The following is a 12,797-nucleotide window of genomic DNA, read 5'->3' on the forward strand; positions in this document are numbered from 1 at the left end:
GTGTGTGTGAGGTCTGAACAGTGAAGCACCATGTTGGGGTGGGGAGGATGGTACACAGATCAGATACCACAGGGCCTTAACTTAGAGGATGCTTTATAAATGCAAGTTTTTATAGTATTGATCAATGCAGTATTTACTCACTTTCTGCAACTTAACATTCTGTCCATCTAATTGATCCATCACATCCTCACTGGACAAATCTTTTAAAATCACCACTTGGCACTGACACCTCCTCAGTTCAAACTCTTTCACTGGCTGCCCATTATTTATAATCATTGCCTCTCAAAAAAAGAGTAGCCCCCAGGCCACCCTGCTGAGGCAGAAAGACCCAAGATAAACTAGGGGGAGCCTCTGCAGCACCACATTTACTGGAAAATGGGGACAAACATGACTCTTACATCAGGATAAACATGGGAGATATTTAGAGTATGATGATATCTGCATGCAGTTTAAGGATGAAATACTGGCCTTCAAGTGGAATTTGGAGCTTGGCCTCTGTGCACTCTATGCCACAGGAATAAGTTTACTTTCTCTGGCATCAGGGCACCACTTTGGGAAAGTTTGGGGTGGGAGAGCACAATTAAACCCCAAATTCCCTAATCTGGGCAGTTAGAACTTTCCCCTGCCTGCCCCCTGGGAGCCATCTATCCAACTGGTGCCTGACCTGTAAAGGTCAGATTCCTTTGTTCCTTCTTCTGTTTTCAGTCAAGGCATTTTGAACTTTTGGAAAATGCACTTCTTCTGGCAATTAACCCCTATGTGTCTCAGTTTTCTCATCTGGATAACAGCAGGGTTGTGGGGAGGATTGCAAGAGTTAACACGGTATTTACATTTCAGTGCCTGGCTAGCAGAGTGCTCTCTGCACGTGTTAGGCATCCCATTATTTCCTTCCATACGCAGGCGGCCTCTTCTCCTTTTGCCGATGAATCATTCCAGTCTTAATCCATTCGTCATGGCCCAACCTAAGCCCACCCAGTACTTTGCAGGTGCTGTTGGGGGTGGGGGGTGGAAATAGATAAGCTCCCTACCCCCACCCCTCACTTTACAGCTCAGCTGTAAGGATAAGGTAAAAGCCAAAGCATCTGGTTTTTTAATTTAACAGCAGTTTGGCTTCAAGGAAACCTCCGGTGAATCGAGATAAGGGAAACACAAACTAGCGACATATTGGCCCGTCTCCAATCCGAGAACGGGGCAAAACTTTAATGAGGGGAAAGTGTGTTGCATGAGTGCCTCCACGCCCCATGCGCCTTCTCTTCCCCACCGAACGCGTCGCCTCGCCGTGACAAGCCCGGCTCTGGGAGGGCGACACCGCCTTAGGACGATTTCCCCAGACCCGCTCTCCCTGCTTAAGTTCACCAACTCCAAGCAATCTCCGCCAGCCTGCGGAGCCGGCTCCGCCCCCTTCCCGTAGCCTCCAGTTGCTACCAAAGCCCCGCCGAAACCCACCGCGCGATTTCGGCCCCCGCCCCCGCCCCCAGGTGCGCTGGAAGCAGCTTCCACCTGGATGCCCTCGGCCTCCAATCTCGGGCTGGTCCCCGCGCGGGGCGGAGCTCGCGCAGCCCCGCCTCGCCGTAAACTGGCCGAGTGGCAGTCGGGCGGGGGCCGGGAAGGGGAGAGAAGGGGAGGAGAAAGGAGAAGAGGAAAGTGGACCCCAGCGGGCCCGAGGGAGGAAGGGAAGGGGCGGAGGCGACGGGCAGAGTGTGCCGGCGCGCGGGGGAGCTTCAGCGCGGGGCGCGTCCCGGAGCCAGAGTCGCCGCCGTAGCGCGGAGCCTGCCGTTCCGCCTGCCCAGAGCCGCCCGCCGGGGCCGTCCCGAGCGGCGACACCCCGGGCGTCCCGGCCGGCGAGCCGGCGCAGCGGCGGCTCTGGGACTGGGCGGCGAGAGCGCTGCGGGAGGGATGGTGGCGGCGGGGCGCGGGCCAGCTCAGCTGCCCCCGCCTCCCACTCGGCCGCGGCCCCCGGCCCTCCGCCCCCGCGCCCCGGCCCCCGCCGCACGCCGCCGCTGAGCCGGGAGCCCCACCATGCCGCGTTCCCCCGCGCCCCTGTACGCCTGCCTCTTCGGGCTCTGCGCGCTTGTGCCCCGGCTCCCAGGTAAGCCGCGCCGCCCGCCGTGCAGAAGGAAACTTTGTGGCGCAGCCAGCCGCCCGCGGGCGTCTCGGAGGTTCCGAGGCCGGGGCTGTTGTCTGAAAGTGGAGGCGTCCCCAGGGCACTCCTTGGTGGCGAGCCGCCGGGGACGGCCGGGTGGACGGCTCCCGAACTGCGCGAGCCACCGCGCGCGGGGTCCGCCGCAGCCCCTGAGGGCAGTCGTCGGCCTCCAGCCCCCTCCCGGGCAAGGAGGAGCCTTCCTGTGTAAACAGCCCTGCCCGTCTGCTGACCCAGCCTGCGTGCGCCCGCGCCCAGTGCGCGGGGAGGGCCGCCGCCTGCCGCCCCGCGTCGGGATCCGGGCTCTGCACTCCCCGGCACAAAGCGGCCCTTGTGGCCGGCTCGGGGCGGCCCGGGTGCAGGGAGGCGCCAAGTGATGCCCCGGTGCCCTGGTCCCGGGAAGGCGAAGGGCACCTGGAGGCGCGTGACTTGGAGTCTTCTCTGAAGCCAAAGCGTGGGGCCACGGCTTCTCCTGAGGGTTCGTCTCCTGGAGGTGCCGGTGCCCCTTAGCGGATCCTAGAGTTTCACCGCTCCTAGGCCGGCCGCCTTCCCCCAAGCCGTTGCACACCCGAGGGGGAGACCTGGGCCCCAAACCACATCCCCACCTGGAACATCCAGATCTGACAACTTCTGCCTGGCTGTACCCTGCGGTTTACGAACACTCCGGGCAGCACATCCCCTGATTTTGAAGGATTCTGGAGCAGAGGGCAGCGGGTGTGCAGTTGCCCTCGCACGGCACTGCCCTGGGCTGGTGGCTGGGTGAGGAGCTCTCAGTTAACCTGCTTAAAGTTTTCGAAGTTGGGAGAGGGCTGGATGTGGCGGTTGTTGGGAGGCCCCAGAGGGAGGATGTTCTGCTGGGCGCTGGGGCTGCCAGGCAGATGAGCTACCTGCACTCTGTCCCATCCAAAAGCAGGAAGCTCCAATTTTTCTCGTTTCCTGTAGGAGATAATGGTGTTGAGATGCTTTGTTTACTTGCGAATCCGAGATACTATACGTTGGTCTTGTGAACCAGGTGTCTGACGCTCGAGGGAAGGGGAGGGCTCTTCCCTACGGTGTCTCATTTATGTAAAGGTAGTGGAGGTTTCTCTTTGGGAGGCAGGAGGGGTCTGGGCAAACTAAAACTTTCTTCTGGCCCCCAACTCAAACTTATTACTGTAGCAGGTTTCTTTTATCACGCCAGAGCTTGAAGTAGATCAGTGGTTTGCAAACACCCATCTGGCAGCCAGTGCCACATCACTGATGTTTTTGTGGGTTCCCAGGGAAATGCAAAGAGGAGGATGTAGCCTGAGTCACATACAGGAGTAGTATATCGTTGCCAACAGTCCCCTGCTTCACATGGACTGGACTTTAATTTCAAATTATTTCTTTTTATATTTTTGGTGAGAAAACCTCTTTTAGTAATATGTACTGTTAATGAAGGGTAGTTTTCCATTTGGGCAAGAATTAAAAAACCTGGCAGTCCTATAAACATTTTACCTCCTCTTCTTCGTTGCTGTTGTTTTTAAATCTTAATGACCTGTGAAATCCAGAAGTTTGGCAATTGCTGAAGGAGATGCCTTCTTTATTCCCTTGCAGCTTGACATTCTGTGATTCTAATAAAAACTTAAACACTTCCAGTTGCAAGGAATTCTTTCAATACATTATTTTCCATTTGCATTGTGATTTCTGTTTTTCAAAGTTCAAATACATCTTCATGATCTTCATTTTTCCAGCGGGCCCAAGAGGGCGAAGTGATTTGCCCACTGTCCTTGTCCATCAGCCTCATAGCTTTTTGGTCCAGAGCCCTTTGTCCCACATGGTGCAGCTTAGGAAGAGAAAAAAGCATTGAGCCACGGCCATTTAATCCCACCTCTTTCAGTGCTCCTTTCTTCTGCTGCCGTTGCTTAGAGCTCAGCCAGTCCTCGAGCTGTGGAGCAGCAGAGCCATGGTAGAGGAAGGCTGTCCTTGGCCTTCAGACCTGGCCACCTCCCTCTTAGTGCCCTGGAGCTTCTCAAGGTTAGGAGGGGTTGACACATATCTGTGTGATTTCTCCTAGGTTCCCAGTGTTGCTGAGCCAGCTGCATAGTTTGAAGCAAGAGTTTTTCTTTTCCTTCCCTTATCTTTTTTTTCTTGAAGCACTGCAGGGTACTTTCTCCAGAGTTTGTTTCCGTCTTGCTACTAGAAACAGGATTCGAAAGAAAAACCTTCATTACCCAGTTCAAAAAAAAAAAACCCAACGTTGATCTGCAGGGTCATGCCTGCCTGGGAGTTCCTAGATCAGTGGCCAAGTTGCCCTTCTACTGCTTGCACCACACTTTCATCTGTGTGTTTACTCCAGCAGGAAACAGGCTTTTAATTTAAGGGGGTTCATTTCAAACATGGCTCTGGCAGGCTGCCCCCCCACCCCATCTGCTCTTATTTTCGCCTTGTGTAGGGCCTCCAGACAGGTCTTCCCACACAATCAGAAAAGAGTTTCTCTGGGGTGAGGCCCTTGCTCTCTACTAAGAAGTGGGGAGGAGTGTGGCACTGATCGGGTTCCAGAGCTGGAGTCATGTTTGTTATCATAGTTTATTAAAAAGAAAAAAAAAATCAAATGTTCTTTTAGTGAATGCCCTGCACACTGGAAGGCTCTAAATCCTAGGAGAGCCCTTTGTCCTATTTACTTCACGCCTGTTGGCAGCACTCCCCCAGCACCATGATTCCCCTGGTCTGTGGTTAGACCGTCGGAATTTGGCCTGGGGTTTGCCGGCTCACCTAAGGTAACCAAGCAAAGGTTTAGAAATGCAAATAGGGGCTTGGCCCATCGGCTGCTGTTTACCCCCTAGGTATTTTACACTTTAGCGCCAGCATCCTTGAATTAGGGGGGCTTTTAATAAAGGGGATTGAGGCAGAAGAGGGCAGGGTCTAATTAGCTCTAATTAGTATTCCTCTCCTGCTTGTTCTCCATGCTTATTTAGCTACTGAGGCAACGGAGAATTAAAATATCTAAGTAGTTGGCTGCGGGCCATGGTGCCGGCCTACCCTGGTAACTACTTTTTCTACTTCAGCTGGCTCAGGGAAATAGTCTGGGAAGTTTGAACAATATCAGAAACATGGGGCGATTCCATAGGACTTCAATGATAGTGCCCTTTCCCATGGCGGCCTGCAGCTGGGTTCATGGGGTGGCATCTCTTCACAGGTATTTTCAGTTGGCCGGGGCTGAGGGCTCTGGTTTCTTCCTTTCTAGCTGAAATGGGATTAGTGGCCTTTATATGTGTAAAGGAACACTTGACATTTATAGGTGCTCATTTGTTTGTAAGGATGCTTCTACTGAATGAATGTAGGGTTTGATTCCTGGGCCCCATGGTGAAAAGTTGGCTCTCAGGCAGGTCTTGTCAGCTCCCTTATGGTGGATGCTGGGGGTGAGTTGGGGGGTGTAGAGTGACCCCCCCTTCTTTCCTTAGTAGTTCCCTCCCCCACCCCTTTTCAGAGATGGTTGCTTGTCTCTTTTAGAGTTATTCTCAACTCTCTGAGTGATCCTGTCAAAACTCCAGTGACCTGTCATTCTGCTTAAAACCCTCCAGTGGCTTCTGGAAGGCCTGCCAGGGGTCCTGCCAGGCTCTCCGGGAACGCCTTCCTGCCCCCCCCCCCCCCCCCCCCCCCCCCCCCCCCCCCCCCGCCCCCAGCCCTCTCAGCACTTCCCCTCCTGCACTTCAGTCCACCCCCAGGGGCCTCACTGTTCTTCCAGCTCTGGTTGCAGTCCCCTCCCTCTGCCTGGAATGCTCCCCCCATATCTCTGCAGGGCGGGCTTCCTCCACCCCAAGCCCTTTCTCAGTGTCTCCAGCTCAGCAGTTCACTTTTCCCTGGCTGCTCCCAGCCAGAGCTGCAGCCTCCTGCCCCATGTTCTTCCTGTCTCCTTCCCTCCCTTGCTTTTTCCTGCTTAGTGCTTATCAGCATCAAATGTCTTTGCTTATCTGGTTTATTGTCTGTCTCCTTTGAGGATTCTGCCCTTGCTTGGATGTAAGCTTAGAGAGGGCAGGGAGTTTTGTTGATTTCATTCATTACTATATCCTCTGTGCCTAGAACAGTGCCTGACTCATATTCTTTGAATGAATGGATGAACTCATCTTGGTACTGTGTGTGTGTGTTGGAGGTGGAGTGTTCTGTCCTTACCTTTTCGCCGCCTTCTATAACAAGCTTTGAGGTCAGGGACGGTGTTCTCATCATGGCTCAATGGTTAACAAATCTGACTAGTATCCATGAGGATGCAGGTTCGATCCCTGGCCTCACTCAGTGGGTTAAGGATCTGATGTTGCCATGAGCTGTGGTGTAGGTTGCAGATGCGGCTCAGCTCCTGTGTGGCTGTGGCTGTGGTGTAGGCTGGCGGCTTCAGCTCTGATTGGACCCCTATCCTGGGAACTTCCATATGCCTCGGGTGCAGCCCCCAAAAAACAAACAAACAAACAAAAAACCCCCAAAAAAAACCAAAAAAAAAGAAGAAGTTCTCTCTGCACGGGAGAGAAATCATTTGAATGTTTCAAGATTTTTTGAGCCAGGGGATCTATGATAGAGCCCGTTTACTCCACCCTTCCTGAACTGTTTGCGTTTGGATGTTGAAGCCAGGACAGGTTAAGCGACGTGTCTGAGGTCATGTAGCCAGTAAGTGATGGAACAAGTGCTCGGATCTTTCTTGCCATGATGTCCTCTCCTCATCCCAGGACTCTAGCCTAAATGTCCCATCCTCCGTGAAGCCTTAGTTGGTTCCCGGCTTCGCTCGGGTTGAACAGAGTTGGCCTCTGATTTCGTTGCTCTCATAGCATGTTGTGTCTGTTACAGAGACTGGGGGCTGGAGGGCGCTCTGCCTCACCTGCTATATGGTGAATTGCTTGGGTCTCCTTTACCTTTAGGTTCCTGATACGGACACAGTAATTGGTACTCAGTTGATTCCTCTCCACATCCATCATGGTATCAGTGGCCTTAAAAAAAAAAAAGCAAACCAAAAAACCTCAGCTACCTAAATTTGTAAAACAGTTTTAAAGAAAGTTTGAGAAGGTAGCAGAGTTGCCTTATCCCCCACTTCCATTTTTCCCTGTTATTTAAATCTTGCCTTAGTATGGCATGATTGTTTCAATCAGTGAACCACATTGCTGTGTTCTTTTTGACTTAAGTCTGTACTTGATGCACAATTTCCTTAGTTTTTACATAATATCCCATTGGTGTTCTAGGATCCCATGCAGGACACCACAGTACATTGAGTGGTCCTGTCTCTGGAGGTGCCTCTTGGTTGTGATGGTTTTCCAGTTTTGCGTTTGAGACCTTGACGGTTTTGAGGAGATATTTTATAGACTGTCCCTCCACCAGGATTTGTCCTTATGAATAGATTAGAATTATGGGTTTTGGAGGAGGACCAATTAATTTTTGCATAGGTGATATAGTCATGTATTTTTAAAGGCATGGCAAGTGTGGAGTGAGAGCTCTCTCTTCCGTTCCTCTTGCCCATCGGTCTAGGCTATTGCCTCACTCCCTTCCCTCCTCAGACTATCCCTGTTGGTTTCTGATGGATCTGTAGTGTTTTCTAAACAGTTATTACAAATCTTCCTCCCCCACTTCTATTTTTTTTCTAATTTTGTATACTTTTATTTTCACTTAACATTACACCATAAGCATCTCTTCGTCATCTAAATCTCAGCACACATGTTTTTTAAACCATCCCCATTTCTATTGCAAGGCAGCACTAAACATACTGTTCTGCCTCTTGTCTTTTGTGTTAACATAGCGATAAATACATCAGGGCGCCCTTCATATCGGTATGCAGGGAACAGGGAGCATGCACATCCCTTTTTTAAGGCTGCGTCGTATTCCCGTGTATGAAGTGGTGTTTTTTAAAGAGAAGTCACCTCTCTAAAGCTGACGTGGTAGAGTATTCTGCAGATGTGTGGTGTTCAGAGAGGCAGCCAAGATAATGAACTGACTGAGACAGATCTTTCCTAGGGCATGTTTGCATTTCATGGTAACATCTTTGGACTGATGACTATTTAACTGCTAGATTCAACACTGGAAATGCTTTGTTGTGTGACACACATGGCGGATGTGGTTCAGGGCATGAGGAGAGAGAGGCACTCCAGGGCCTTAGCACCTGGCTTCTCAGCCCTATCACGAAGGTGGTGGCACAGATGGTAACTGTTCCGAACAGCAGGGTCTGTTCTTATTTGTGTGCTTTCCAGGGTTGGTGCATTCCCTATATCGTTCAGTGGGGTTGTTATGAGTTTCCCACTATCCCCACTGAATTGTGCCCTCTGTCTCCCCTCCCCCTGCCAGTGGGAGCATTCCGGCTTGGTACTCACCTCTGTTATCCCGCTGAATGATCAGGAAATTCCAACTGCTGGAGGAGTGCGTCAGTGGGTATCGTGTGACCTTGGCCTGTGGGGTAGACAGAAATGGGGAGAAGCAGAATGGAGGGAGGCCAGCTGGGAGGCGACGGCCAAAGTCCTCAGAGGGCCTGGCATGGGCTCTGGGATGGGGGTGGGGACTGGAGGAGGGCGTAGGCCAGAAGGATTGGATTAGGAGAAACATTTCATGCATCTTGAAGGATCAGCCGGACCTGGTGGCTGCCGGGGTGATTGATGACTGGGACAGATGAGTCAATGAGTTGCGGAAGGAGAGTGTGTTTCCAGATGATGGTGTGCAGTAACCCGCCCCACGGGCTTCAGAGACATTAAGGGCCGCAGGCCGTTTTGACGTCGAGCAGGGACTAGTCACTGTGGAAACATCAACCAAGAAAAGTTGCGGCCACCTTTTGGGCTGCTAGTGCCTATTTCCATGACCTAGACACAACACTCTGACATTTGTGAACTGCAGCTGTTTAATGTTTTTATTCATTGCTTCCTTCCTCTCAAAATGCTGGTGGTGCCCAGTGACTCATGCAGCCAAATCCAAACTTTCTGAAATATTAATAGGTGGAGAGAGGAGGAGGATGCCAAAGAGGGTAATGCTGGCACTGTGGCCTGGATCAGCATGCAGCCTATGCTTTTGGTTCCCAGAGTGCCTGGCTGCTACCTGGTCCCCGGCTGACTGTGAGCTCATGGAGGCAAGGCCCGGGGGCATTCATCTCCATATCTCTAGCATCCCCTAGCCCAGGGTTTGGCATTTAAGACATGCTTAGAGCAAGGTTTCTTGAATTTGAATTTGTCAAAACAGTAGCCAAATTTTATTTATTTATTTTTGTAATTTAAATTAATTTTTTTCTTCTTTCTTTTTTTTTGGGGGGGGGTTTGCCCTTCCCATGGCATTTGGAGGTTCCCAGCCTAGGGGTCGAATTGGAGCTGCAGCTGCTGTCCTACACCACAGCCACAGCAACCCAGGATCCTTAACCCACTGAGTGAGGCCAGGGATCGAACCCGTGTTCTCATGGATACTAGTCGCTGAGCCACAACGAGAACTCCTTTAAATTAATTTTATTCCTTTTTTTCCCAGCATCTCAGGTGCTGCCAGTTTTCTGCCTTCCATCCCAGCTGCCATTCTTATCCCTGATGGTACTTGTTTCCTCTGGTGCCCCTCCTATATCCCCCTGATTTCTGTGGGTTTTTACTGCTAGTGACAAAGAAGAAGTAGGGAGTTAAAATTAGCAAATTAGGGAAATATTACAGTTTTCAAGTGTCTTACACCCAATATTGTTCTCCTGTTTGGTGGAGCTGGGTAACAGTCTCCCCCTCCTGGGTTTTCTCTTCCACTCTCCTTGTTAATCGCTTTAACCCTCTTTTCCCCTTTACAGTCTGAGCCCTTCTCCTAGGGTGATAGGCCTGGGTTTTTCCTTTTTCCTTTTATCTCATGGCCCCTATGTAACCACCAGAAGAGACCATTGGGTCTGTTCATGCTGTGAGGACCAGATACAGTTATTTCTGTTCAGTGAAAAACCAAGTGGTTCTGCTCTTGGTCAAAAGAAATCTCTTGGATGTTTCAGAGAGAAAGGCAAAGAACGGGAATGATAAGTTTCACCAAGGTGCCTGTGCTCTTGGGGTTGAGGGTGGAGGGTGGGGTTCGAAGGGGGGATGGGGAGGAGAGGGAATGATGGATTTAACCTCAGTGCTACAGTTGAGCCTGCCTCAGGAGTCCCCCTCCCCAGAATGATGGCAACGGGGGCGGGAGGAACTGGCTAAGGTTTGAAAAAAGTAACTTCTACAACAGTGAAGAAGTTTCCTTCAAATCTTAGTTTCTGGGTTTTGTTTTGTTTTGTTTTGTTTTAGCGAAGAATGGGGTTTGAATTTGATCAGATGCCTTTTTATTACCTACTGGGATGATATGTTTTTTTCTTATTTGACCTACTAGTAGTAGATGCATCACGTTAAAGGGTGTCCTTTATCACAAGCTGGCAAGGATTTCCTGGGATGCATTCTTCGAGGGCTGTGCTGGCTTCTTTCCGCACACTGTGGATTTGGTGTGACGGTACCTAATGTAGGATTTCCTTATGTCTGAAGGAGACTGATCTATTCTTTTTTCTTCCCTTTTCTGTCACTTTGGCTGAACTAAATATAAAAGGGCCTTGTTCCCTCCCAAGGAGGGACGACCTGCTGTGCTGGGGCAGAGAGAGTGGAATCTAGGTGGGCACAGCAGAAGAAATGGGAGCTACTAATTGCCGAAACTCGGCCTCTCTCCACTGGTGCTGAATAGAAACATGGAGACAGTGTTTTGGGTGAAGGAGAAAAAAAATAGCTTTTATTGCTTTGCCAGGCAAAGGAGGCCACTGCAGGCGAATGTTTTAAAGACTGTACCCTCCTTGGGGAAGAATTGCAGGGAGTTTTATGGTCTAAAAGGAGAAAAACAGGGTTTCCCATAAGAATCAGGGTTGAGGCAAACATGCATTCTTCTTTCTTTCAGGAAATCTTAGTCATCGAGTCTGGAGATTTCGACTTGATCCTGTTGGTGGTTTTCTGGGTTATTGCCCAGAATAACAGTATTTGCAAAAAGGGCATATTAATCAGAAATTAGAACAAACTAGGAAACTTCCTGAAAAATATCATGTGATAATAATCTTTAACTCAGAGTTCTCGTCGTGGTACGTCGGAAACGAATCCGACGAGGAACCATGAGGTTGTGGGTTCCATCCCTGGCCTGGCTCAGTGGGATAAGGATCTGGCGTTGCCGTGAGCTGTGGTGTAGGTTGCAGACATGGCTTGGATCCCGTGTTGCTGTGGCTATGGCGTAGGTTGGCAGCTGTAGCTCCAATTTGACCCCTAGCCTGGGAACCTACATATGCCGCGAGTGTGGCCCCAAAAAGCAAAAAAAAAAAAAAAAAAAGAATTTTAAACTCACAGGCAGTTGTGCTCATGGTGCCTAATCTTTAGCTTATGGGTGATTGTGTTGAGCGTGCAGTCAAACAAGGGAGAAGCACGAGGAAGTTCTCCAAGCTGTTCGGTATTAAAGCATTCATTTCTAAAAGAAGCATAAGGAATATAACTTTTCTCTTGGGTGTATAACGCGCCTACATCATTATGTGTATCCCTTGAGAGGGAACCAGGATCCTGCCCCAAGGCTGTGTTATTGTTGCCTGACTGGTCCTCCCTTGTCTGTGCATCCCCTTGCTTCCCGGATCAGCAACTGTCTGAACCTGCCCCTTGGAACTCAGGGAAGGTCGTCATGGAGGCTGAATGAGGCCCATTTCCTAAGAATAAGAAAGGGGGGGATGCAGAAAGGCTTTTGTGCCCTGGAGCCCCACAGGTCCCTTCTCCGTTACACTAACACCAAGTGTGTGCGTGGTGGGTGCTTCAAAAACTGTCAGTGTTTAATCGGTGAGCCCCCACTTGCAATTAGCACTGGAGCCTGAACACTTCAGCCTCGTGAAGGCCGCATGTAGAGAAGGGAAGCAACTCCTCCTTCTGCCCCATTTGGAGGCCTTCTCAATAGGGTGTATAGCCAGAAACTAATTGGTGCGTCTTTATCTTTCTCTGAAGGTCTCAACATATGCACTAGTGGAAGTGCCACCTCGTGTGAAGACTGTCTGCTTATCCACCCAAAATGTGCCTGGTGCTTCAAAGAGGTATATGGGCAGGGGAGGGGAGGAGGGCTGGGGCGAGGGGCTGGGGGGCAGCATACCAGCATACAAGTTGTGCAGAAAAAGTGTGCAGATTCTGCAAGCTGTTTTTTCCTCTTTCTCCCAGGGTGCTGACAAAAGAAAAGCTGCATTTTTATTTTGTTTATTTTTATTTTATTTATTTTCTGTCTTTTTGCCTTTTCTAGGGCTGTTCCCGCGGTATATGGAGGTTCCCAGGCTAGGGGTCTAATCAGAGCTGTAGAGCCAGCCTACACCAGAGCCACAGCAACGTGGGATCTGAGCTGTGTCTGTGACCTACACCACAGCTCAGGGCAGTGCCGGATCCTTAACCCACTGAGCAAGGCCAGGGATCGAACCTACAACCTCATGGTTCCTAGTGACATTTGTTAACCACTGAGCCACGATGGGAGCTCCCCAAAATTGCATTTTTATAAATTAAGTTGGGTCTCTAGGTACTGTTGAATATTTTAATCCTGTTTTAGGGAAAGGAGACCTTCCTTCCCTCTTGTAAGGGAACTAGTTATGTATGAGTCCTGTATAGTTTTCTATTATTTGGTGAAAGACCTGGGCTTGTGAAGCGAGTCTGTTGCATAACGATTTAAATCATGCCCGAGTGGGTGGCCTGTTGGTGGACGCCAGTCATTGCAGAGT

The 12,797-nt window shown here is 50.5% G+C and overlaps 1 protein-coding gene across 1 annotated transcript in view; it reads left to right on the forward strand.

Moving 5' to 3' along the window:
• Window positions 1-1,752: 1,752 nt before the first annotated feature.
• The window catches only part of ITGB5 (integrin subunit beta 5), a 118,957-nt gene continuing 107,912 nt past the window's right edge, over window positions 1,753-12,797 (forward strand). The window contains exons 1-2 of the mRNA XM_047790454.1: window positions 1,753-2,089; window positions 12,046-12,131. Of these exons, the coding sequence (XP_047646410.1) occupies window positions 2,020-2,089; window positions 12,046-12,131 (156 nt within the window). The 5' untranslated portion in view covers window positions 1,753-2,019. The remainder of the gene's footprint in view (window positions 2,090-12,045; window positions 12,132-12,797) is intronic.

Source organism: Phacochoerus africanus, chromosome 1 (genome assembly GCF_016906955.1).
Source record: "Phacochoerus africanus isolate WHEZ1 chromosome 1, ROS_Pafr_v1, whole genome shotgun sequence".
Taxonomy (NCBI): Eukaryota; Metazoa; Chordata; class Mammalia; order Artiodactyla; family Suidae; genus Phacochoerus; species Phacochoerus africanus.